The 25,074-nt window shown below is 51.3% G+C and overlaps 1 protein-coding gene across 3 annotated transcripts in view; it reads right to left on the reverse strand.

Moving 5' to 3' along the window:
• The window catches only part of DNAJC13 (DnaJ heat shock protein family (Hsp40) member C13), a 2,820,731-nt gene that overhangs the window by 299,818 nt on the left and 2,495,839 nt on the right, over positions 1-25,074 (reverse strand). For all 3 annotated transcript variants that reach the window (XM_069648714.1, XM_069648713.1, XM_069648715.1), the window contains 2 exons: positions 12,693-12,735; positions 11,881-12,054 (listed from right to left, as the gene is read on the reverse strand). In XM_069648714.1, coding sequence (XP_069504815.1) covers positions 11,881-12,054; positions 12,693-12,735 — 217 coding nt within the window. The remainder of the gene's footprint in view (positions 1-11,880; positions 12,055-12,692; positions 12,736-25,074) is intronic.

Consider the following 25,074-nt stretch of genomic DNA (forward strand, 5'->3'; position numbering starts at 1 on the left):
CGGAGCTGGTGCATGAGCTGGGACTATGTGCGCCTGCTCAATGGAGAAAAAGCTGGAGAGGCCCGTGGGCCCCACGATGGACTGGAACCACTTCTCAAGGTTCAAGTCGATATAATGGCCCTCAACCCACTCTGGGACACCCACAATGCGGACATTATTCCTTGTGGACCTGCCCCCTGCATTTGTCTCAAGTAAGTTGGTCTTCCCCTGGAGGTCCAAGATTTTCTGTTGCATCTTGGAAACTGCATTGTCCATATCCGAGACTCTTTGTTCCACATCACCCTATCTGGAAGAGATCTTGGGGTGGTCTTGACGCAAGATGTTCACGTCTATGCCGATGGCATCTACCTTGGCCACCAGGGCCATTCTAGAAGCATGAATTGCAGTCATCACATCTGACAAGTGGATTGAGTCAGATGGGGCAGCAGACCTGTATTCCCAGGCGCTGATCCTCCATCAGTGGCACGCAGAGTTGCAGTAGTGGCATATGTATCGATCTTGCTTTCATGGCTCGGTTCCCTTGATTTCTCCTTCAACATTGTTAAAGATAGTATCAGCCCCAGACTAGTACACAACTGTTCGGCTGGTGTGGCCTCAGTGTTAGCTGGAGCTGCTGCATTGTCCCGACTTGCCTCCAGACTCGACCAATACTGTTACTGACTTACCACCAGAATACCTCTACGGTGCTGTAGACCAGGTCTGCTGCCCGACGGGTTGACTCTGTTGCACCGGGCGAGGCTGCTGTCAACTGTTAACCCTACTTATTATTATTAATTAGTAGGAATGCTGCCACTGTGGTCAAGCATTTGGTGTGCACCCTCAGGGCCGATTTGAGGCAGACGGGTAACGCCTTAAATGAACAAGTTACTTTCTTACCTGGTAACGTTCTTTCGATGGGATGGTCCGACGACGTATTCCATATCTATGACATGTAATCACCACAGCTGTGCTGCTTCGGAAACTTTTTTCGGCGTCTGCGTCCTGCGTCGATGACGTTGATGCGCCGTCGTCGAGGGCCTCCTCCGACGTCGGACGTCATCCGATGTGATAAGTAGGACGCATGACGCCCGTAGCCTCAGTTGTAGTTTTTTCCCCCAGAACGTGTGACACTAGTCAACTGCCAGTCAGACACAAAGCCTTGGGAACGAAAGCTGCAATCGCAAAAGAAATTCTGCAGCGGGGAAGGCAGGGCGGGAGCGATATGGAATACGTCGTCGGACCATCCCATCGAAAGAACGTTACCAGGTAAGAAAATAACTTGTTCTTCGAGGGGATTGGGTCCTCCGACGTATTCCATATCTATGACAGACTCCCAAAGCAGTACCAGAGCAAGGAGGAGGGAAAGAATTTAGAATAGCCAATCAAATAGCAGAGAAAAGGACCGCCTTGCCAAAGGCCAGATCCTGTGCACGGATGGAATCGAGGGAATAGTGACGTACAAATGTATGCACTGAATCCCAGGTAGCTGCATCACAGATGTTGCGAATAGGAACACCCCTCTGCAGGGCAGTAGACGCAGCCATACCCCTGGTAGAATGGGCCCGCAAGCCAGCCGGTGGGTCCTTACCCACCAAGCGGTAGCACTCCGAGATGGCCAAAATAATCCAGCGAGACAAAGTCTGTTTCGTCACAGCTTTCCCCAAACGCTTTCCAGCGTAACCAATAAAGAGTTGATCGTCCACTTTGACCCGGGACATGCGTGAAACATAAAAGCTTAAAGCTCTCCTAGGATCAAGCCTATGGAGCCTCTCCTCTTCCTTACCAGGATGCAGAGGAGGATGGAATACCGGAAGAACAACCTTCTGGGCCAAATGAAATTCCGTCACTACCTTCGGAAGAAAAGAAGAATGAACTCTAAGGACAACCCTGTCCTTGTGAAATACAGTGAAGGGTGGCTTAACTGAAAGTGCCTGTAACTCACTCACTCACTCTGCGAGCGGAAGTAACCGCAACTAAAAACACAGTTTTCAGAGTTAACAGCCTCAAAGGGCAAGAATGTAAAGGCTCAAACGGAGCACCCATAAGAAACTTAAGAACAAGGTTCAAATCCCAACCGGGCACCAGGAAAGGTGACGGAGGGAATACATTAGTGAGCCCTTTCAGAAACTGTGAAATTAAAGGGATTTTAAAGTAAGAACACTCTTCAGACGAGCGCTTAAAGATGGACAGCGCCACCAGGTAACCTTTAATGGTACCCACTTGCAAGCCCCTGTGGGCCAAAGAAAGTAAAAAGGACAGAACCATGGGGATGTCACATGCAAAAGGATCCACATTCAGAACTCTGCACCAGTCGCAGAATTTACGCCAACGGTACAGAGACTTCGTTGCTGGCCTTCGGGCCGAAAGCAACACCTCCATCACGTCTTCAGGGAGCTCCCAATTCCTATACCTCAACCTTTCAGAAGCCAAGCGTGAAGGTTGAGGGATCCGACCTCTGGATGGAGAACCTGACCCCCCCTCCCGTGAGGGCAGATCGTCTCGGTAGGGAAGACGACGCGGAGGGCAGATGGACAAGTCGAGAAGGTCCGGGTACCACGTCCTCCGAGCCCACGCCAGAGCAATGAGGATCATCCGGGAACCGAACTTCCGTAACCTCCGCAGCACTTGCGGGATGACGGGGACTGGAGGAAATGCGTACAGCAGCGGGAATGACCACCCCACCACGAACGCGTCTCCCAAGGCTCCTTTTGGAGGAAATTCCCGCGAGCAAAACCTTTCGCACTTCCGGTTGACACTGGAGGCGAAGAGATCCACTTGAGGGGTCCCCCAAAGGGCGAAGATCTCCAGGAGAATCTCCTGAGCCAACTCCCACTCGTGAGAGATCGTGCTCTGCCTGCTCAGAGCATCCGCCGTCACGTTTTCGTCTCCGGCCAGATGAACTGCCGAGATCGAAACTTCCTGCTGGATGGCCCAGAACTCGAGCTGCATCGCCTCCCTGCACAGAGGAAGTGACCCTGCCCCCCCCCCCCCCCTTTTGAGGTAGTGCATGGCCACTGTGTTGTCCGTCAGGATCAGGACACTCTTTCCTCGCACAGTCGGCAGAAAAGCCTTCAGAGCTAGCCCGACGGCCCTCACCTGCAACAGATTGATATGGAGTCTGGACTCCGACGGAGACCAACGACCGCTGACTGTCAGCCCGTTGGCATGAGCTCCCCAACCTGTGAGGGATGCATCCGTCACGATTGTCACCTCCGGCCAGGGAAGCCAAAATGGAGCCCCCTTCATCAAGTTGCCTTCGACGGCCCACCACAATAGGTCCCGGGCGACCGAGGGCGGCACCTGAACCGGGTCCGACATCCTGCCGGAGGACTGTGACCATTGCGTCTTGAGCGCCCACTGCAAAGATCTCATCCGCAGGCGAGCCTCTGGCACCAGAAGAAGGCAGGATGCCATGAGGCCGAGCAACCTCAAGAACTCGAACGCTGGGAGCGTCTGGGCATGCTGAAACTTGTGCACCATCTGCTGAATGTGAAGAGCCCTCACCTGGGGAGGAAAACACTGCCCCAGGGAAGTGTCCAGCACTGCTCTGATGTACTGGAGCCGCTGTGTTGGCGTCAAATGGGACTTCTTTAAATTGAGGGAGAAGCCCAGCCTGTGAAGGGAGTGGCAGGTGACGGACAGATGATCCAGGACTTGCTCGGGAGAGCTCCCCCTGATCAACCAATCGTCCAGGTAGGGGTAGACGTGAATCCCCCCTTGCCTGAGATGCGCTGCCACCACCACCATGAGCTTGGTGAAAACCCTCGGGGCGGAGGTCAATCCGAACGGCAGGACCCGAAACTGAAAGTGCGAGTCGCCAACCGCGAACCTCAGGTACTTCTTGTGCTTGGGATGGATCGGCACATGGAAGTAAGCATCCTTGAGGTCGAGTGACACCAACCAGTCCTGAAGCTGAAGGGCCTGGGGGACTTGAGAGAGAGTAACCATCTTGAACTTGTCCTTCCTGAGGAGTTTGTTCAAACCGCGCAAGTCCATGATGGGTCTCAATCCCCCGTCTTTCTTCGAAATCAAAAAATAAGGGGAATACCATCCCTTGTTCCTCTCCGCTACAGGCACCAGTTCTATGACGCCTTTCTCCAGCAGGGCTTGAATTTCCTGTGCAAGGAGCGGATCCGGACTCTGCAAAGAGAGGTTCCCCGGTGGATTGTCGCGAGGCCTGTGCCGAAAGGGAAGGCAGTAGCTGTGGGCTATGATTTCCAGAACCCACACATCTGAAGTAATGGCACGCCACTCTACAAGATGCTGCGCCAGCCTTCCCCCAACCGGCGAACCATGGGACATGGCCTCATGACTGAGAGGGAGCGGCCGCGGCGTTACCTGAGGGCAAAGAGGCAACTGCCCGAGCGGCCTTGGCACCACGGGTAACCTGTCGTCCACCTCTGGTACCCCTGCGTTGGCCTGTTTGACTGCCAGCTCCTCTCGCTTTACTGAAGGACGAGTAATAGCGAAAGGAACCACCCCTCCACTGCTGTCCCCTAGGACGAAAAGGCGGAGGTTGGCGAACTGCAGCGCCCAACGACTTCGCTGCAGCCTTCGAGGTCTGCAACCTCTCAAGGCTCTCGTCAGCCTTGCTGCCAAAAAGGTGTTCACCGTCAAAGGGCATGTTGAGGAGCCGAGACTGCACATCAGGAGCAAACCCCGACTTCCGCAACCACGCAAACTTGCGTATCACGGTGCTCGCCGCCATGGACCTACTGACGCATTCAGCTAAGTCCAAACCCGACTGAACGGACTCACACATGGCATCCTTACCATCCTGGACCATAGCAAGGAAACCATCCCGTTCGTCCCCTTCGGGAATATGTTCAGCCGCTAACGCAACACAGTTCCACAGAGTGTGTGTGAAACGAGACAAGGCACAAATGGAGTTGGCCGCCTGAAGCGCCATACCACCAGAAGAAAACACTTTCTTCGCCCAGCCATCAAAACGTTTGTCGTCCCTATCAGGAGGGATGGTAGGGTACGACGCCTGATTTGCCGGGGCCGTGGCCGCCTGCACCACCAAACTCTCCGGAGTGGGGTGCCTGGTCAAGTAGCAGGGGTCGCTACTGGCTGGACGGTATTTTCACGACAAGGATCTGCCCACCGCCGGGAGACTCTCCGGAGCAGTCCAAGCCGCCGCCACCCTTCTCTGTAAAGCCATATGGAACGGCAGTACCGGATCAGTTGGGGGACCAACATCAAGGATGTCTGTCAGATCATCCTGCACAAACTCCCATGGGGGGGGCAGACCAACCCAAGTACTCGGAAACCCTAGCCATAAGGCGCCGGTACGAGGAATCGACATGAGAGCCAGGCTCAGGCCTACAAAACTCCACCTCCGGAGAGTTGTCCAGTCCACTGGCATCATGCAGTGACTGTCTCAAATCGACAAACTGACTATGGCCCGAGACAATGTCATCTGGAACCCGACTAAGAACCAGGCCATCAGAATCCTCATCCGCCTCTGAAATATAGTCCAGGTGGCGAAAAGAAGGCACCCGAGAGTGCTTGCTCTTAACCAGAGCCTTCCTAGGGGGTCCACCCGTGCCACGGGGTACCTCCGACACGAAAGGCGTTGATGGCGTCGAGCGAATCGGCGCCGGCGTCGAGAGAACCGGCGTCGGCGCCGAGAGGATCGGCGTCGACGTCGAGGAAATCGGCGTCGACGTCGAGGAAATCGGCGTCGACGTCGAGGAAATCGGCGTCGACGTCGAGGAAATCGGCGTCGACGTCGAGGAAATCGGCGTCGACGTCGAGGAAATCGGCGTCGACGTCGAGGAAATCGGCGTCGACGTCAGATGCAGCGCCTCCAGCATCGGCGGCGTCAACACAGCCCTCGAGGCCGGAGCCCCGAGCGTGTCCCTCGACGACCTGAGCGTCGACGGCTTCGACGACTTCCTCGGAGCCGGAGCCTCGAGAAAGCCTGTCGACGCCCTCCACGCCTCAGACGTCGATGTCTTCCTCGAAGACCGCACAGGTGCACACGGTCTCGAACGCGTCGAGGACCGGGACCTGGAACGGGTACGTCGAGAACGAGTCCCCTTGTCCGAACGGGACCTCTCCCGTGACTCGTGCCGACCACTCTTGCGAGCGGTGTCTCTCGACCTCTCACGACCGACCCCACTCGGGGGCGCAGACGGCTTAGTACCCTGCGACTCAAGAATCGCCAGCATTTTCTTCCCCAAGGAAGCCCATTCCTCCGGCGTCGCACGGCTGGTGGGGTAAGCGACGTGCCGGGCAGAGTCCTCCGAAGAGGACCTGGAAGACGACCGGTGTCGGCGCTTCCGAGAATGCCTCGAAGAGGCTGAGGAGTGGCGAGACCGACTCCTAGAAGGAGACCCACCAGACTTCCGACGATGACGCGGAGAGTCACCCCTCGAATCATCCGTCGAAAGCCCCGCAGACTTCGACTTCCTGGGCTTGGACACCCGACCTACCGACAACTTCTTCTTACGTTCGCGTAAGGCTTTGGACGTGAGCGACTGGCAGTCGATACAGTCATCCGTGTCGTGGACCTCCCCGAGGCACCAGAGGCAGGCGTTGTGCGAGTCCGTCACCGACATCTTGGACCCACACTCCCCGCACTTCTTGAAACCCGGACGCGGGGTCGAAGACGAAGTAGAAGACATCTTCACACGAAGGATTTTCACAAAACGAACAGGTTCGAAGAACCGAGAAGAACAGAACTCAAAAGAGTCGAGGCGTGAACCGAGAATCACGAAGCAACACGTTCGCGGAAAAAACGGAACTGAGGCTACGGGCGTCGTGCGTCCTACTTATCACATCAGATGACATCGGACGTCGGAGGAGGCCCTCGACGACGGCGCATCGACGTCATCGACGCAGGACGCAGACGCCGAAAAAAGTTTCCCAAGCAGCACAGCTGTGGTGATTACATGTCATAGATATGGAATACGTCGGAGGACCCAATCCCCTCGAATGGTAATGTTTTCATTGGATGATGAACCTTAGGAACATCCAATGTTTTGGGTGAATGTGAATGTGGAAATATGCATCCTTCAGATCCAGCGTCGGCAGGAAATCTCCCTCTTCCAGTTTGCTGAGCACGTGCTGTAACGTGACCATCCTGAATTTCTGGGACTTTGGAATTCGTTGAGATGAAGCAAGTCCAGCATGGGCCTCCACCAGTCTCCGGTGCCCCAGCGGGACTGGTTCTATTGCCCCTTTCAGGAGCATGGCCCGAACTTGACGAGTGTGGCTCGGTGCTATTTTTGTTTTTCCACGGGAGGAATGCGTGAGCATTTGTCTAGGAACTCCAGAGATTGTCTCTGCTCGAGGACGTCGAGCACCCATTTGCCCGTGGAGATGATGCGCCACATGTCGACAAACAGTTGCCAGCCTCCCACTGGGGTGCTCGGGGGGCTGGGCCTGGTCAGGCTTCCTTCTGCGTCTGCAACCTGGTGGCTTGCAAAGGACAACGCTGGGTACAAGCGTTCTGTGTCTGTGTCGGTCGTGACAGTAAGAATAGACTCATCCACTGCCTTGCCGAAAAGGTTATCCTCGTAGGAAGGCACGTCGACCACATTGGCTTTGACATCCTGCCTGAAATGTGCTGCCCTCGGCCCGACCGTGATTGCATGGTCAAATGTCACTTCCCCTTCCTGAAAGATGGCCATTGCCTCTGCTTTCTTGTCCTATGGCAGGAAATCGAGGATGGGTCCCAACTTGTACCAGTGTTCTCGGTCGTAGCGTGCAAGGATGGCTAGGGCGTTAGCAGCCTTGACTGTAGAAGCCGCAGTGTGGTTATGCGTCTTCCAGCCGCATCCAGCTTCCTTCCCTTCAGGTCAGGCAGGACTAAGCAAGAGGATGAAAGATTAGACTACCTCTTCCTTGCGGCAGTCCGATGTTGGATTGCCCCCGATGCATTTAGGAGCTGTCTCCGTGACCCTAGATTTCTTGTCCGCCTCTCATTTTTAATAGGCAGAGAAAGGGCTTCTGCATCACCAGCAGCCCGTCCTCCCAGACATCATTCAAGAGCAAGACTGAGACCACAGTCCTTCTGCAGGATGCACAGCGCTAGAAAAGGAATCCCTCCTTTTCTTCTGGAACCAGGCTGGAAAGCTTGGCAGCTCTGGAAACCATCACCTGGAAAGCACCCACTTTATCCGGGGGAGAGTCCCTAGATGATAGGTCTACATCTGGACGCTCAACGTCTGCAGGGACGTAGTCATCAAACTCATCCGTTCCCTGGGTACCATCTGCATCTGGGTTGGTGTCTGTATTAGTGTCTGTTCCTATCAGGACCAACTTTGCAAATAGAGGGTCGTGGAACAGGACTTGGCTATGGGATCACAGGCACTGGAGCAGGTGGGGCCAAGACAGTCTTGATGGACTAGTCACAGGAGGTGGACCCAGAACCACATGATTACCAGGATCCACAGGCAGTAGTAGGTGCTGAAGCTCTGAGACCAGAGTGTGGAGAGTCAACAGAATGTCCAAAGAAACATCTCTTGGCAATGGATCTCTCGGAGCCTGAGTTGTCATGATTGGTGCATGAGGTCAGGGGCTCATAGGGCGAGCAGGCTGAAGCGGCTGCGTAGGCTGCAGGCCTGCTGTGGAAGCAGGCCAACACCACCCTCCATAGGGTGTCATTTGATTTCTTCAAAGACTCCTTTCCTCCTCTTCCTCCTCTGACAGGATGGCAGAAGCAGAAACAGGGGCTGGACACACAACACTGGGAAGTTTCACAGTGGATATGGCAGGCAGATGAGGGGCCCATGTGGGTTTTGGTAGAAAAGAGATCTGGAGGTGCCTCCCTCTCTTTGCTGCAACATTTCGGGAAGGTGCCTAGCATAGGTGCACCTGGAGAAGGTAGTGCAGACGGAACAGACCCAGCCGGGACTGAGGAAGGCCTTGGAGGCAATGCTACCCTTGAGCTAGCCGTTGTGACTGTTGAGATGGTGCCTGCAGTCGTTGAAGAGCCTGCAGACGTGACAAAAAACAGTACCGCCGGTCTGGTGGATGGTGTCAACGATTGAGTCTTCGTAGACGACGACAATTTTGACAACGGTTGTATCGTTGACAAGGAAATCTTCGGGCTCGTCGACGAGGACGCTGCCGACGACGTTGAATGACAGGGTTGACGGTGAACGAGTGGACGAACTACGGCCCTCAGATGACAGGGTTCCCTTCGTGCCAGTCGTCAATCCAGATTACGTAGATGCCGAGGCCACAGTGCTCGTCGACGAGGAAGTCTAAACGTGCAGCAACTTCGCCATTTTAGCTACCTTCACACATCACCCATTTTCCCTTCCTAGGTAAGATACTTAAGAAAGCAGTGACCATGCAACTCCTCCAACACATTGATACCAATAACCGCCGACAGTCCTACCAATCTGGCTTCCAGACACAGATGCAGCAAAGTAGCGGCTACCATCAAGGTGCTAGATGACGGCCATTGTTGCCTCCTAGTTCTCCTTGACCTCTCAGCAGCATTTGACACAGCAGACCACCAACAAGCTACATCACTGCATGGGGATCAGCAAGATAGTCCTCAGCTGATTAAAATCCTACCATGTGAATCGTCAACGGTTTGTGCAAATGTATTCTTCCAGATCACCAACTCTACCCACCATCTGTGGAGTCCTGCAAGGATCCATAATGTCCCCCGTAATCTTCATCTTTACATGGAACCGCTCTGACCTTCCTCGCTCCATTCACCACCCATATTCACCAATATGCACATGACAAACAGATCTCCCTCAAGATATCCTCCATCGAAGACATCCACAGGCTCAAGGCCTGGCTCATATTGATCTAGTACTGTATATCCAGTGCTTACCTGAAGCTCAACCCCGGCAAGACTGAATTCCTACTTCTAGCAAACACCCTTGCATCAAGACCTGGCTCTCTATGAACCTCACAGGATTCACACCCCAGCTGCCCACCTGTGCCAAGTCCCTTCACGTTCAAATAGCAAATATCTAGGAACACACAAACATGGGGGGCACCCTATTTCCATATAGTTGTTTTAGCAGCTCTTGCACTGGGGCCCCCCTACCTCCACTCCTTCGGCTTTCTCTGGTGACTACTGGCCTTTTCTCCCAGTCTCGATGCGGCCCTCGCTTCCACGGCCGCCGTCACAGCCCGGTGGGAGCGGGTCCAGGGGAAGAGAGGAGTTCACATTCACAGTCCCCCTCTACAGCGTGTTTGGCCTTGTCCGCTGGCAGCCGCATATTCATTGTGCATGCCCCGCATGCCAATCCACTTGTTCCGTCTATTTCTATTGCCCTTCCCTGGTGGTATGGTCGTGGTGGTTACTGGCCTCTACTCAAGAGTCACTAGTCCAGGCGTAGCTCTGTCAATGGGCTTCACTTGCGTTATGGCAAGGCAAATGTGTGGGAGTCTGCTATTCGGGAGCCACTCCACTGCTCTAATGATGGACCTTCCCCTCGTGGGTCTGATCTCACGACTGCGGATCTGTCTTGCACTCTCTCAGGCGGAAAATTCAGTATGGTGGGGGTAGGTTCCCCCAGAGGGTGTTGTCCCATCTGGAATCTGCACTGGTGTGTTCGTCCTACTGCAACTTCGTCTATAGTTGTTATGCAAGATGCCGGTGTGGGGGATGTTGTGCAACACCCTCGCTAGTACTATTTTGCCTGCAGTCTATCGTGGCCTCAGGTTTGCCCTTTGTGGTCATAACTCCTCACGCTCCTTGTACGGCGCCTGCCAGCATGGCTTCGCGTCCTAATGTCCACCGAGGGGTGGGAGGGACTCCATCGACAACTTTAGGCAGTGTTATCCTGTTTAAGAGTCTTTTGCTATTCAGGGGTTATGCTCTGTAGATGCCATAATGGTGGGGGTGCACTCTTCCAATATAGTTGTTGAAGCGACTCTCATACTGGGCCCTCCACTCCCTACTGCTTTCTCCGGTACTTTCTTAACTCCTCTCCGGTCTCCGTTTAGCACCCGCTATCTCGGTTGTCGCCTCAATCGCTCCTTGGGGGCGGGGGATTCGTCTTCCCCACCGCTCTGTAGCCTTTCCGATCACGTCCGCTGATGGCGGTATAGTATTTGCAACTTCCTGCTGGTCAAATCGCCTGCACACGTTTGACAGACTGCTTCGGGCATGCCACCTTATTCGTCGCCGCGTCTCACCATCCATGCAGCGATGTTGCTGCTGCAGTCCGGCCACTTCGACCTTAGGGTCGTGGGATTATTTTGTCTGTGGCACTATGTTACCCACTTTGATCTGCCAGCAACCGTACTGTTGCTGCCAGCAGCGGTCTACCAGCCCTCTTCGTTCTTCGCATTCCTCAAGTTCTCCACCGCCATCTTATTTCCTCCTCGTTGGCCACTGCTGCACGGTGCAACTTCCTTCGGGTAGTGCTTCCAAGCTTAAACTCCCGGTCTACAGCTTCCTGGGCGTTTCATGCTACTGTACACTTATTCCCAGTTATTTCAGGCTTGTATGAGTTGTTTAGCACAGCTTCTCTTTGCCGGATCAGCAGGAGCTCCTAGAGAGTACATCCTCCTCACATGGCTGCTGGCCACGACCCCACTCTGTAGTGAATATTAAAGAAGTCATTTCAGCAATACCCTTGGACCCGAGACACGTCTTATCTAAACATAAGTCACAAGTACAACTGGGCGAATGCCCAAGAATCTATCTCTGCTGGGTCTGGGGGCCCACAGACAACTGCCCTGGTGACCAAGTACCAGCCTCTATTTGGGGAGCGTTACACATTTGGGTATTCTTAACAGGGTATAGAGATGGTGTCATCAGCATGTTGAGGAAACATTAAAGGGGTAGTGGAATGTTTATAGGGGGTTTAATAAACAGATATTTATGTTTCAAGCATCATTTTAAAATCTTGAAACCAGGCAGTTTTCAAATAAATGATTGAGAAAAAAGTTAAGATTGGCAAGCTTTCTTACGTGAGGATTGTTCTTTTCAAGCAGTTCAGTGAACTTCTCTAATAGTGCAATGAGAAATTCTCGAGGCTTCCGCAAAACCCATGCTGGCTGGGAAATAAAGATCCGCAGAAAAACTCCGCCCACAGAGAGCTCGCTGTGTCCTTCACTGTATACAACATTGAAATCCTCAGTCAGCTGAAAGGAGAAAAGGCATAAGAAAGGTATTAGTCAAATAACACTAATCATAGCAGTATGCAAACGAAAACACCTGTGCAAGAGTTCTAAAGGGAGTGTTTGCATAGCAAGTGCAAATGCATTTGGGAAAAAGCCCTAACCATTCTAGAATAAGGTTTCCATTAATTGTGGCTTATTATATAACATGTTATGTTTTTGTGTGTTTCATTATGAATATTTGAGATTGTGGTTATTATTAAATGAGTGGTGAACAAGCAAGTAACCCAGACTGCAGGACCAGTTCTGAGGTATTTACAATGTTCTCAAACCTCTCCAGCCCTAACCTAAAGCTACTTCAACCAGATCACTGACAGAAAGCAGGCACTTTTGCTGTCATAATTGCAGCTTTTTCTGTCTCGTTCACTGAATGTGCATCTGCAACCAAGGCTAGTTAGATTAGTGCATTGACCAAGTTTAATATTGAATACATTTTCCTATTTCTGTATCCTCATTACAAATAAAATACAAATCTTTGGAACAATGAGAAAATAAATATATTTGATGGTGATGGGCTTGCAAACTGTGTTAAACATCTTGATGATCAAATGTTCTTAGTTTAAGAATTAAGAACAGTCATATCTCAGTGCTTTGCTTCTTACCTTCCAATTTGTATCAGGATTGTCCGTTTGTTGTCTAAAGTGCCTGTCAATCAAGGAAAAGGAAAATAAAATTCTAAAACAAACCATGAAATAATACTGATTGATAGTGTGTGCACATACTTGAAGCAATTAACAAATTACTTACTTTTGGTAATGTTCTTTCTAATTGATTAGTGATTTCTCTCACAGATTCCTCATTTTAGAAATGTACAGGCGGAGGGATTCGGCGTCAACAACTTTTCCAGCCACTGGGGGTGGTATGCACTCTGGTTCTGGATAGCACCTTTGGCATCCATGACTTCAGATTTGATGTCACTGTGTCATCTGGAACCTGGTTACTCCCAATAAGGTCTGTACCACTCATTTTCTTCACTCAGTGGCTGAGAAACTGCATAATTACAAGAGGTTACATTCAGCATGAGGGGTAGCTTGATGAGGAATCTGTGTGAAAAAGCACTAATCTACCAGAAAGATTACCAAAGTTAAGCAATATGTTTTTCTAATGGATTCATGCTTACCACAGATTCCTCATCTTTAAAAGACCCCCAATGCAGTAAATAACCCTCAGAAAAACAGGTTTCGTGAGATCATAAGGAATACAAGCAGTAATGCATGGCAGAGACATTTAAGTGAACATAGCCATCTCACAGAAGTCTAAGACAGAGGCACCCATCTAAGCATTAGAGGTAGCAGCCAAACCTTTGGTAGAATGGACATTGGGGCGAGCAGGCACAGATCACAGCATTCAGAAAGAGAAACAGCCTTGTTGGGCCTCATCAGTGAGGTGAAGCTGCAACCTCTCTGAGCACAGTGAGCAGGGAGTCCACGTCTGGTTGACCAACCCCAAGTTCCTTGCAAATATTTCAAAAAAAGGTAGCAGTCGTTCCTCTCCAGAAAGAACATGGCATGATAACCTGTTCTGAGATGAATTGATTCCCTTCAGGAATTGGGCCTTGATCTGGGGACCTTTTGAATACAGACAAAGCCACCAGGTATCCTTTGACTGTGGTGGCCTGAAGAGGCCAGTGACAGAAATAACTCCATCACTGTAGTGGTGGGGCAAGCAATAGTGTCCTTGCACCACAACACACATCTTCTCCACCTGTACGTGTACAGAGATCGTGTGGACAGTCTGCGTGCAGCAAGTAGCACCATGAGTACCTCATCAGAGAGGTCCCAGTCATCGTATCTCATCCTCTGAAGAGCAACGCATGTAGGTTGAGGGATCCGGGCTCGGGAGGAGCACCCGCCCTTTCAACTGGGTTAGTGTTGGGGAGAATTCTCATTCTATGGATAATTTCCCTTACCTATAGAGTCCCCCAGCAGCTTTGCTGGATTTGAAGGGTTTGTTTCTTTATACCTGCTAAGAGTGAGACTCTTTTTCGAACTCTTAGGCATTTTTGCTATGTGTGTTCTAGGCTATTTTTGTGTTTAATGCCTATGGGATCTTTCTCAACCCCATAGGAACCATCTTTATTCACATGTGTTACACAGCACCCTCAGAGCAGTACACATGGGTGTCGTAGCGACCCCCAAACATAGACTCCATACCCTGGGAGTGACTACTGTCTCCCAGGGCATGTAAAGCCCCCATTGACTTTACTAGTCAAATCCTATGAACTAAACCAGTACAACCCATCTTAATATGGAGGTACTGGAAGGGGTTAATAGTTTCCCCCTATGTTCATTTTCGAGAGGGTACCGTACAATCCCTCTCTCAAAAGTTTCTGGCTGGTGGCAGTGGTTACTACCATAAATATTCGACCGCAAATATTTCCTTATGGGATTTTCCCATTGTTCGAGGCTACCACTTTTTCTGACAGCCTCTAACATACCGCCGAAGCATTTTAATATTAACTTGACTGCGGTAGGTTTTATTTGCCAGAACTTTAATATAACTTCTTTCTCGTGTCTTTCTCTACACTCCTAACCCAGGTCGGGGATCCTTTGTTCGTCCTTTTGGCGGGCTTCTACCGAGAAGCCCTCCTTTCGGCGCCACTGAGTCTGGGGTGGGTCCATTGTGTGGGAGGGGGAGTAGGACCCCTGGACACGGTTGCCTCAGCAACCCATGTCGCACTCTATCCTGAGAGGCTGAAGGGTCTCCCGCCAAGATGACCCTCCACTGTGTGAGTGACAGCTAGGCTATATGAATGGGGATCTTTTTGCATAAAAGCAGGGTCCTGAGGACTGGAAGAGCAAGACGTCGCCACTGGAACTAAGAAGCCGAAGAGGAGAGAAGCCAAAGACATCCGCAACAACTGAACCACCGGTGAAGCCCTGCTGCAGCGTCTCACCACTTTTCTCCACACGACGAGAGAAGATCTTCACCTGCAAGAGCCTTCTTCCCTTGAGCTGGTGGGGCCAACCAGTTTGCCAATCGCCTACCCGGACCTGCCTTGGTCGAATCCCCCGAACCCAGTACTCAGAGGCCGGATAGCCAGGCACCAGTCCACCCGGATCGCGATTTAAAGGAGCGTACCTTTTTTTCGTCGGGCAGAACCGCGGCTGGTTTCATCACTGGGTAGTGCAGTAACTCGAACCTTCCTCCACGACGAGAACCTCTCTTCCCCTGCTGGATCACCCGATCTGCAGGAACTACCAGGAACAACCGCCACCGCAGGAGCCACTTCTTCATTTGAAGGTACACTGTTCTGCCAGGCCGCCCTTTCTTCACGGTAGCACTAAAGGTGTATTAGATCCTTTACCTACCTGTTGGGTTGGCTGCCCCTCTCTCTTAACATTGTCTTTTCGCTTTCTGCATCCACCTTTTCAAAATCGTTAACCAAAGACTTGACTGCAACTACAAGAACATTTTGCTCCTGGGCCCTTGCCCTGTACCACTGACTCTGGCACAGGCTTACTGACTCTGGCTAAATTTGTTAGATCTGCCTTCTTTAGATTGATTCTCACTGAGAACTGTGCTGGTGCACCTATTTCTTTCACTACCCTTTCCATCCCATTTTATAAACCTTGTGAAATGCCATTTTGCACAGTTTTCATTTAAGTATTGCTTATACTGATGCACTGCCTTGCTTAAACTGGTTCAAAAACTAATGGGAAGTATTGCTAGGGTGTGTAGGACACTATTTCTAGATAACTTGTGCTTTCCCTCCCTTGTGAGGAATTGTTAGAGGATCCCTTGTGTGTAGTTGTCATTGTGCCGTTTTGCTCAGTTTTCACTCTGGTTCACTTGGTCTACAATTTAACTTGGGAGTGTGTATATTTTCCTTTGATTTAATTGAACTTGCTTGATGACTGTGATACATGTGTTTTATTATAAGTGTATACAATAAATATATAACTAGGCTTTAATACAAAGCTTTGGTCAGCGTTTCCTTGTGCCATAGTACTGAAGGCCTATTGTGTAAACCCTGAATACTGCTCATCTCCCTCTTGAGATAAGTCTGACTGCTCAGCCACAGCTACCAACTAAATCTTTGTGGTACAGACTGATACCAAAGGGGATTTATTGCTCTCACCTGTAGTCCTAATCTTGTGTATTGCTCCCTAAGGGAACTGCACAGGATTCTGCCTAATAGTTAGCAGATCCGGGCAGCGAGACAACCGGAGAGGTGGGCAGATGGTCAAGTCCAGAAGGACAGAGTACCATGTCCTCCTCGCCCAATCAAGGGCAATCAAGATCAGGGTTGCTCGAAACCTCCTCAACCTCCTGAGAACTCATGAAATGACGGGAATCTGAGAAAAGGCTTAGTGGAGAGGAAAGGACCAATCGACCAGAAACGCATCCCATAGCACGCCGTTCGCAGGGATTTCCGTCAAGCAAAACTGTCTGCACTTCCTGTTGGACTACGTGGCAAACAGATCCACCGCTGGGGTACCTCAGAGAGCGAAGACCTCCTCTAGGACTTCCTGGCACATTTCCCACTTGTGTGAGACTGTGCTCTGCCTGCTCAGAGCATCCATCAAACTGTTCTCTGCCCCCGCCAGATGGACTGCCGAGAGACAGATCTGGTTCTCCAAAAGCCAGAACCAAAGCTGCATCGCCCCCCTCTGCAGAGGTGGGGTGAGCGCACACCACTCTGCTTTTTCAGGTAGTGCATGGCCACCGTATTGCCTATCTTGATCAGGACATGCTTCCCCTTGTTAGGGAGAATTCTCATCTATGGATAATTTCCCTTACCTAGTGAGTCCCTCAGCAGCTTTGCTGGATTTCTGTTTTTTTTGGTAAGAGTATGAACCTTTTTCCCACTCTTACATGTGTTTTACCATGTGTTATCTACTTTTTGTGTTATCTTGGGCTCTGGAGCAACACCACTCCATGAGCCCATCTTTTTGTTTGTGTTACACAGCACCTTCAGTGCAGTGACACAGGGTTGTCTCTAAGACTTCCCACTGACTTCATTTTCCTGGGGCTGACTACTGTCCCCCAGAAACAGGTAAAGTTGCCATTTACTTTATGTAGTCATTTAACCTACAGACCCAGTACATCCCATCTTACATGGAGTATTGAAAAGGGTTAACTCTGATACCTTTTTGTCTGTACCTCCTGGAGTCTTGTTTCGCTCCCTTAACACTAAGACTTGGCTGGTGGCAGTTGTATCTACCCTAACTTTTCTACCACGATTTTAGTATATAAACGTGGTACTGTTTTAGGCTACTGTGTTAGCCTCGAACATAAACCCGCTTGACCAAATACATTTTATTTTGGCTCCGGTCGGGTTTAGTAGCCATCCTTCTTGTGTTTTACTTTGCGCGGCAAACCAGGTTTGCCTTCTTTGGGTGTCTAGGTGGGCTGAATGTGAGGGAGGGGTTTAGTAACCCCCTGGACAGGGTCTCTTTGGAGACCCAAGTCGCACTGTGTGTCCATTGGCTCAGGTGGTTGTCCGGGCTGGACAACGCCCCTGCTGTGTGATTGACAGCCAGGCTGTGTGAATGGGGGATTTTGGCATAAAAGGCAGGACTCTTTGGATGGAAGTGAGAGTCGCCACTGGAACTACAAGAACCAAAGAGAAGCGGAGAAGAAGACGGCTACTGCAACTCCCGAGTCCCGGTGAAGCCCTGCTGCAGTCCTGAGCTAGCTACCCTTCAACGACAGAGAAGATCCAGTCCGGAGTCTTTTTCCCTTGAGCCTGGTGGGATCAACCAGCTACCTTTCTACAGCAAGAGAATCCTCTCCTGGGGCGAAATCGCTGCCCGAAACTGTAGTGGTCCGGATAGCCATCAGAAGAGCCCACTCCTGTTTTAAAGGAGCGCACTTTTTATTCATCGTTGCTTTGCTGCTGCTGGCCTCAACCCTGGGTAGTGCAGATCGCTCTAGACATCGTCCTCCTTGTCCCAACGACTGGAGCTTCAGGAACCGTGAGTCTGCAGAAACTACCAGGGACAACTGCCGTGGCACCAGCTTTCTTCATTCGAATAAGGTACTGTGTCCATTTGGTCGTTCTCTCCGTCCGACCTTGAGGAATAGGGGTGAACCCTTTTCCTTGCCGAAGGCTTGTCCTTTCTTCCTTCCCTCTTATAACGTTTGCCTCCCTTTGACAATATCCAAGTACTCCTGGCAATGTTAATCTCAAACTGTTCTAATCGTGTGATCCTCGACAACAGAGCCCTGCTCCATTTAACACTGGCGCAGGCCTATTGACTTAATCTGTCAATTAGAACACGTCCTCTGATTCGAGTGCCTTGACAAAAGTATTGCCTATGATTTTACTCCCCTATTCCTTGGTTTTTATTCAATGTGCTAAATGTGTTTTGACTACGGTTACAATTCTTCCCACGGGTACGCTTTTCTTTCGTAAGACCGAACTGTCATTACTATCAAAAAGTGAGCGATGCTTAACCCCCGGTAATGTCTTTTGTTTCACAACACTGGTCTGTCAAATCCCAATGCACTTACCTTGAATTGACATGAACCAAAGGAATTGGTTGTGTGTAGTATATTTAGAGTGTGGTTTTGTTTAAGAGAAGTGAAGTGTTTTGTGAACAGATGGTTTAAAAATAAATGTACTTATATTTTTTAACCAGAAACCTTGAGTCAGTGTTTGTTTGAGTCACAGTAATTGTAGTCCTTTGTGTAATCCCTATTACTGCTAATTTTCTCTTGAGATAAGTCTGGCTGCTCCACTACTGCTACCACTATAACTGTGTAGTACAGGCTTGTACCAAAGGTGAAATTGTACTACCACTTGTAGACTTAATTGTCTGTAGTGTTACCTAAGGGTACTGCAGAGGATTCTGCCTCACACCCCTTCAGAGACAGAATGCCCGACGGCTCGCAACTCCAGCCTGTTGATGTGCCAGCTGGCTTGCATTGCTGACCAAAGGCTGCCCACCTGCAAGTCGTCACAGTGAGAACCCCAAACCCTTCAGGGACGCATCGATGACCACCTGGACCTGAGACCATGGAGGCCAGAAGGGTAGCCCCGTTAGCAGGTTGCTGCTGTTGGCCCACCAAGAAAGGTCATCGATCACGGACCTGGACACTCAGAGAACATCTCTCAAGGTACCGTAGTACTGAGACCACTGAGCTTGCAGGAGCCATGGTAAAGACTGTATCCTCAGCCTGGCCTCTGGCACCAGAATAATACAGAAGGCCATGAGTCCTAGGAGGCGAAGGAAGGAAGCCGCTGGTGAGGTGGCATGGTTCTGGAACAATTGTACCATCTGTGCAATGCTGGCTATCCTCTCCTTAGGAGGGAAAGCCTTACCTGCCCGAGTGTCTAGGACTGCCCTGATGAACTGGAGCCTTTGAGCTGGTGTTGTGTGGGACTTCTGCAAGTTCAGGGAGAAGCCCAACCTGTGGAGTAGTGAGCAAGTGTTCACGAGATGAGACAAGACCTGCGTCGCCGACCTACCTCGGATAAGCCAGTCGTCCAGGTATGGGTATACGTGGGTGCTGGATCTCCTGAGGTGAACCGCTACTACCGCAATCAGCTTGGTAAGGACCATCAGATCGGAGGACAACCCAAAGGGAAGCACATAAAACTGATAGTGCCTGTCTCCTATAAGAATCCTCAGGAACCTTGTGTGTTTTTCATGTATAAGCACATGAAAGTAAGCATCCTGAAGATCTATGGACACCAGCCAGTCCTCGAGAGCATGTAGAATCTCCCTCAACATCACCTTCCTGAATGTGACCATCAGGAACTTGTTCACAGCCCTGAGGTCCAAGTTGGGATGGAAACCTCCTCCCTTTCTGGGAACACGGAAGTACCGGGAATACCAGCCCAACGCTCTCTGCTCGACAGCACCTCTTCCACAGCACCCTTCAACAACAGGGCTCGCAGATCTTCCTAGCACTCCTGTTCTGGCTAGCAAGGAGGTGGTGGGGATCTGTCCAGGGGTTTTCTTAAGAAGGGCAGATAATAATCCCGCTCCACAAGCTGCAGGGCCCAGCCGTTGGAGGTAATCTCCTGCCACTGGGTCCAATGTTCGGACAGTCCTCCAACTGGTGCGTTGTGGACAGAGCCGCCGCAGCCGCTGCTGTCTGCTGACCTCTAGAGGCCCCCTTTCGGAGCATGAGAAATGCCTCTGCCCCTGCCTGGCTTGCGGGAGCGGAGCCTTCCTGCCGTAGGGGACACAGCACCTGTAACATCTGCCCCAGGATGCAAAACTGAAGGCAGGTCTGTCTTGCCAGCTGTTGCACAGCTAGGCCGAGCGACTTTGCAGCGAGCTTGCACTCTTTGAATTTATCCAAGGAGTCATCGGCCTTTGGGCCGAAAAGATTCTCCTCATCAAAAGCAATGTATTACAATTTACTCTAGACTTTGGGGGCGTACCCCGAGGCATGCAGATAGGCTTGCCTCCGAAGGCCCATAGCCGAACCAATCTACCGAACAACACAATCTGCCATGTCCACTACAGTTTGCAAGGACCGTCTGGCCACCTCCTCCCCATCTTCCACCAGCTGCAGGAAGCCGTCCCACATCTCCCCTTCAGGGACGTATTGGGCCGCTTGCTCAACTGTTTTCCACAGTCCAAATGAATATTTTGTAACGCCACGGAAGACATTAGTTGCCTTTAGAGCCATGCTCCTGGAGGAGAACATCTTTTTTGCTAGGGCATTCACTTTCTTGCCCTCACTGTCAGAAGGCAAACTGGATGTGGAAGAAACTGCCCTTGTGGACACCATGGCCGACTGAGCAACCAAACCGTCCGGTGTTGGGTGGGAGGAGAGAAAAAGAGGGTTTCCCCTTGCCGGCCTATATTTGTTTGTCATGTTAGAATTAACTAGAGTGGAACTGGGGCACTGCCATAAAAACTCACTTGACCTACAAATACTAAGGACTTCAATTCCCATAAAGCTTTTGATACTGGGACGAAGAAGAGGAGTAAAGAGTTAATGAGGATCAACAGTGGTACCAATTGTAATGAGCGATCTAGTTGTTGTCCATTTAATCACTAGTCCGGCGATGGACTAATTGAACAGCATATTCCTTTCCGTGGTGGGACCCTAGTCAATGTCCGTTAAATCATAGTCATGAAGGAGAAATTACTTACCGTAATGTTCAGTCTATGGATTCTTCTCCCGCAGATTCCTCATCTGATAGATATTCCCTTCAGCTCCGGTGCTTTGGAACATTTTCGACAGGGGGGCATGGTGGGCCTTGAACCGGCCATCGACACATCTTGCTCAGCATCTAGTCTACTCCAGACGTGACGTAAGACAAATACCTCATCACTACACCCCGCACCTCAGTATCCCCCTTTTTTCCCCGAGCACCAAACGCTGCATAGGAAAAAACACAGAACAAACTGGCTAATGAGCCCTTAAAAATGAAATAAGGAACAAGTTACATACCTGTAACTGTTTTCCTCCAGCATGGGTCTGGCATGGATTCACATGCTCATGAATATTCCCCATCGTCAGGCTTGGAATCCTCGGTAAAGAAAAAATGAGTTTCAGTTTCACTTCTGAACTGTCTTTCTCCTAACCAATCAATCACTTGTCTCTGGGTCATACTGCCACCAGCCACTGACTGCCCTCTACCTAAGCCCCTCCTCTGTCAGCCCTCTTCAGATTTGGTAGCACGAAAAGTGGCAGTGGGACCAAGAGAAGAGCCGCAGAGGGGTAGGCAGGAGGGTTTGCATGTGACTCCATGCCAGACCCATGCTGGAGAACAACAGTTAAAGATAAGTAACTTGTTCCTTCTCCAGCATGGGGTCTGGCATAGATTCACATGCTCATGAATAAAGAATACATAGCAGTACACACATGCACAACCATGGGAGGTGGCAAGGTTCAACATTAAGCATCATTTACCTCCTCATCAGGCTCACCTTCAAGCAAACAGGTTGCGCAGCACTGCCTGGCTGACTTTGGACTCGTACCTGGAATCCCCGTCGATGCAGAACTTCAAGAAGGTGTGCGTCGACCTTCACGTAGCAGCCCTGCAGATGACAAGCAGGGGCACACCAGACAGGAACACTGTAGTTGCTGCGATCTGGTCGAATGGGCTCTCGGACAGCCAGGCAACAGTCGGTTTGCCAACCAGTGACAATGGGAGATGCAGCCGGAGAGCCACCTGGAAATGGAAGCCTTCCCATGGTTCACAGGGCCAAAGTTCACAAAATGTTGCAACGTCTTCCGGAAACTCTTTGAGCGGTCCACATAGAACTTCAGCGCTCTAGCCACATCCAGCGAGTGCAAAGTCCTCTCAGCCAGCGACAAAGGCATCGGGAAGAGTACAGGTAACACCAAGGGCTCCTTTATATGAAAGTCTGACGGCACCTTGGGCATGAAGGAGGGGTGCATCCGTAGCCCTACGCTCGTCTCGTGGAATGTCAAATAAGGTGGTTTACAAGAGAGGGCCTGGATCTCGCCCACTCGTCGTGCGGAGGTGATGGCCACAAGAAAAGCTGTTTTCCACGACAAAAATGTCAGTGGCGCAGAATGCATAGGCTTGAACGGAGGACCCATGAGCCTAGTAAGCACCACATTGAGCTCCCACGCCGGGGCCGGAGCCTTCACCGGAGGGAACGAGCGAAATAGTCCTTTGACGAACTCCTTGACCAATCGATGCGACCATAAGAATAATCATCCTGGAGATCTCGTGTAGCGGGATATAGCTGCCAGATGAACTTTGATAGAACCATGGGCCAGTCCTGCATTGGCCAATGACAACAAATACGGAAGCACCTGCAGAGCAGCGAGCCATACAGGGTTGATCTTCTGAGTACGGCATCAAACGGCAAACCTCTTCCACTTGTGACCGTAGCATTTGAGAGTAGATGAAGCTCTGGCTTTGGAAAGCACCTCCCTACAATCTGCTGGGAGATTGTAGCCTCCAAACTCTAGTGCTGCAGGCGTCAGGCATTCAGGTTCAGCAATCCTGGGTCGTGGTGCAGAATCGTGCCTCCTTCCCTGGCGAGAAGATCTGCGACCACTGGAAACTTGACTGGAGGCGACACTGACATGTCCAGAAGGTCCATGTACCATATCTGTCTCGGCCACGCCAGTGCGATGAGAATCATCCTGCACCGGGACCGTCTGAGTTGACTGACTAGTCGAAGAAGCAACAGCAATGGAGGGAACGCATACAGAAACAGGCCATCCCAGTGGAAAGAGAATGCGTCCCCCATGCTCCCTCAGCTGGGGAAACCTGCTGGCGTACCTCTGGCACTTGGTGTTCGTTGCCGTCGCAAACAGACTAATCTGGGGATTGCCCCATCTGCGGAACAGGTGATCCACTTGGTCCTGCCGAAGTACCCACTCGTGGCAAGAGCGCAGCTCCCTGCTGTGAGAGCCAGCGACTGTGTTCTTTACTCCTGCTAGATAAAACGGGATGAGGAAAACCCTCTGGGCCACGGGCCAGTGCCATAGGTCCTACGCCTCTTTAAAGAGCGCTGGTGATCTGGTGCCCTCCCCCCCCCCGTTTCCTGACATTGTGGTAGGTAGGAAGGACTTAAGGGGCCAAAACACAGCTCGCAGCTCCAGCACGTTGATGTGCAACGTCTTCTCCTCTGGCAGCCACAGTCCTCTTGCGTGAAGACTTCCGGTGTGAGCACCCCAACCTTCCAGTGAGGCGTCCATCGTGACCGTTTCCTGGTACGGTGGGGTCTGGAAATCTGCGCCTCAGAACAGATGTGAGCGGACTCCCCACCATTGTATCGCTCGACGGATGCTCTCGTTGAGCTTGAAATTGACCTGGAAGCTTCCCGACACTTGTATCCAATGTCCGTCATTGAACTCCTGTAGTGGACGCATTCACAGCCTGCATAGCCGAACGAGGTAAATGCATGACGACATCATGCCGAGCAGAGACTTGATGGATCTCACCGTGGCGACCTTGAGGGCCAACAGCCGTTGCACCGTGCCAAACATGGCCGCTATTCTTTCCTCTGACGGAGATGCCGGGCAAGACACTGTGTTAAGTCGGGATCCCAGAAACAACGCGTCCTGCGATGGAGTCAAGCAGGACTTTGCATAGTTCACAGAGAAACCCAGATCCGTCAGGAGTTGGACGGTCCTCGCTGTGTGTTCGACGACGATGTCCTTTGAGCTTGCTCGGATGAACCAGTCGTCCAGGTAAGGGTATACGTGAATCCCTCGTAGACGCAGCTGCACCGCCACCGGTGCCAGGCACTTGGTGAAAACTCTTGCAGCTGACTTCAATTCGAAAGGAAGGGCCTTGAACTGGTAATGTCACCTTTGAACCACGAAGCGCAGGAACTTGCTGTGGCTCTTGTGGATGGGGATGTGAAAATAGGCATCTTACAAGTCCAACCACAATAAAAAATCCCCTTCTTCTAGCTGCCCTAGCACGTGCTGAAGAGTCCCCATCCGGAACTTTTGATACTTGATGTACTTGTTCAGACGGCTGAGGTCTCGGATGGGCAACCAACCCCCGGTCTTCTTTTTGACAAGGAAGTAACGAGAGTACACTGCAGAGCCCCAGAGCCTCTTTGGGATGAGCTGTATCGCACCCTTTTTTAGCATTGCACGCACCTCCAGCAGAAGCGGAGGGATGTGGTTTTCCTGCCGGGTCACTGGTGGTATATTGGGACACTTCTGTTGGAACTGCAGGGTGTGTCCGTGGGCGAGAGCTTCCAGCACCCAACGGTCGGTGGAGATGGTCTTCCACACACTGACAAAGTTAGCAAGCCGGCCTCCCACTGGGGTGCACGAGTGGGGGCCAGACACCACAGCTGACTCAATCCTGTTTTGACGTTGAAGCGCCGCCTTGAGGGCCTTGACGAAGACCCTCCACCGAATCCTTTGGAAGAACCTTGGGATTTTCCACCCGAAGTCCGAAAGGACAGCCGTCGCTGTTGAAGTGTGCCCAAGGCACGAACCGTCCCAGTGCCCGCCTTTGTGGCCCGAAGAGACTTGTCCACGTTCTTCCCGAACAAATTGTCCCAGTCGAAGGGCATGTCCAACACCTTCGACTGAACATCCTGGCGGAAATTAGTGGCCCTCAGC

This window comes from Ambystoma mexicanum, chromosome 2q (genome assembly GCF_040938575.1).
Source record: "Ambystoma mexicanum isolate Mex_15411 chromosome 2q, UKY_AmexF1_1, whole genome shotgun sequence".
Lineage (NCBI taxonomy): Eukaryota > Metazoa > Chordata > Amphibia > Caudata > Ambystomatidae > Ambystoma > Ambystoma mexicanum.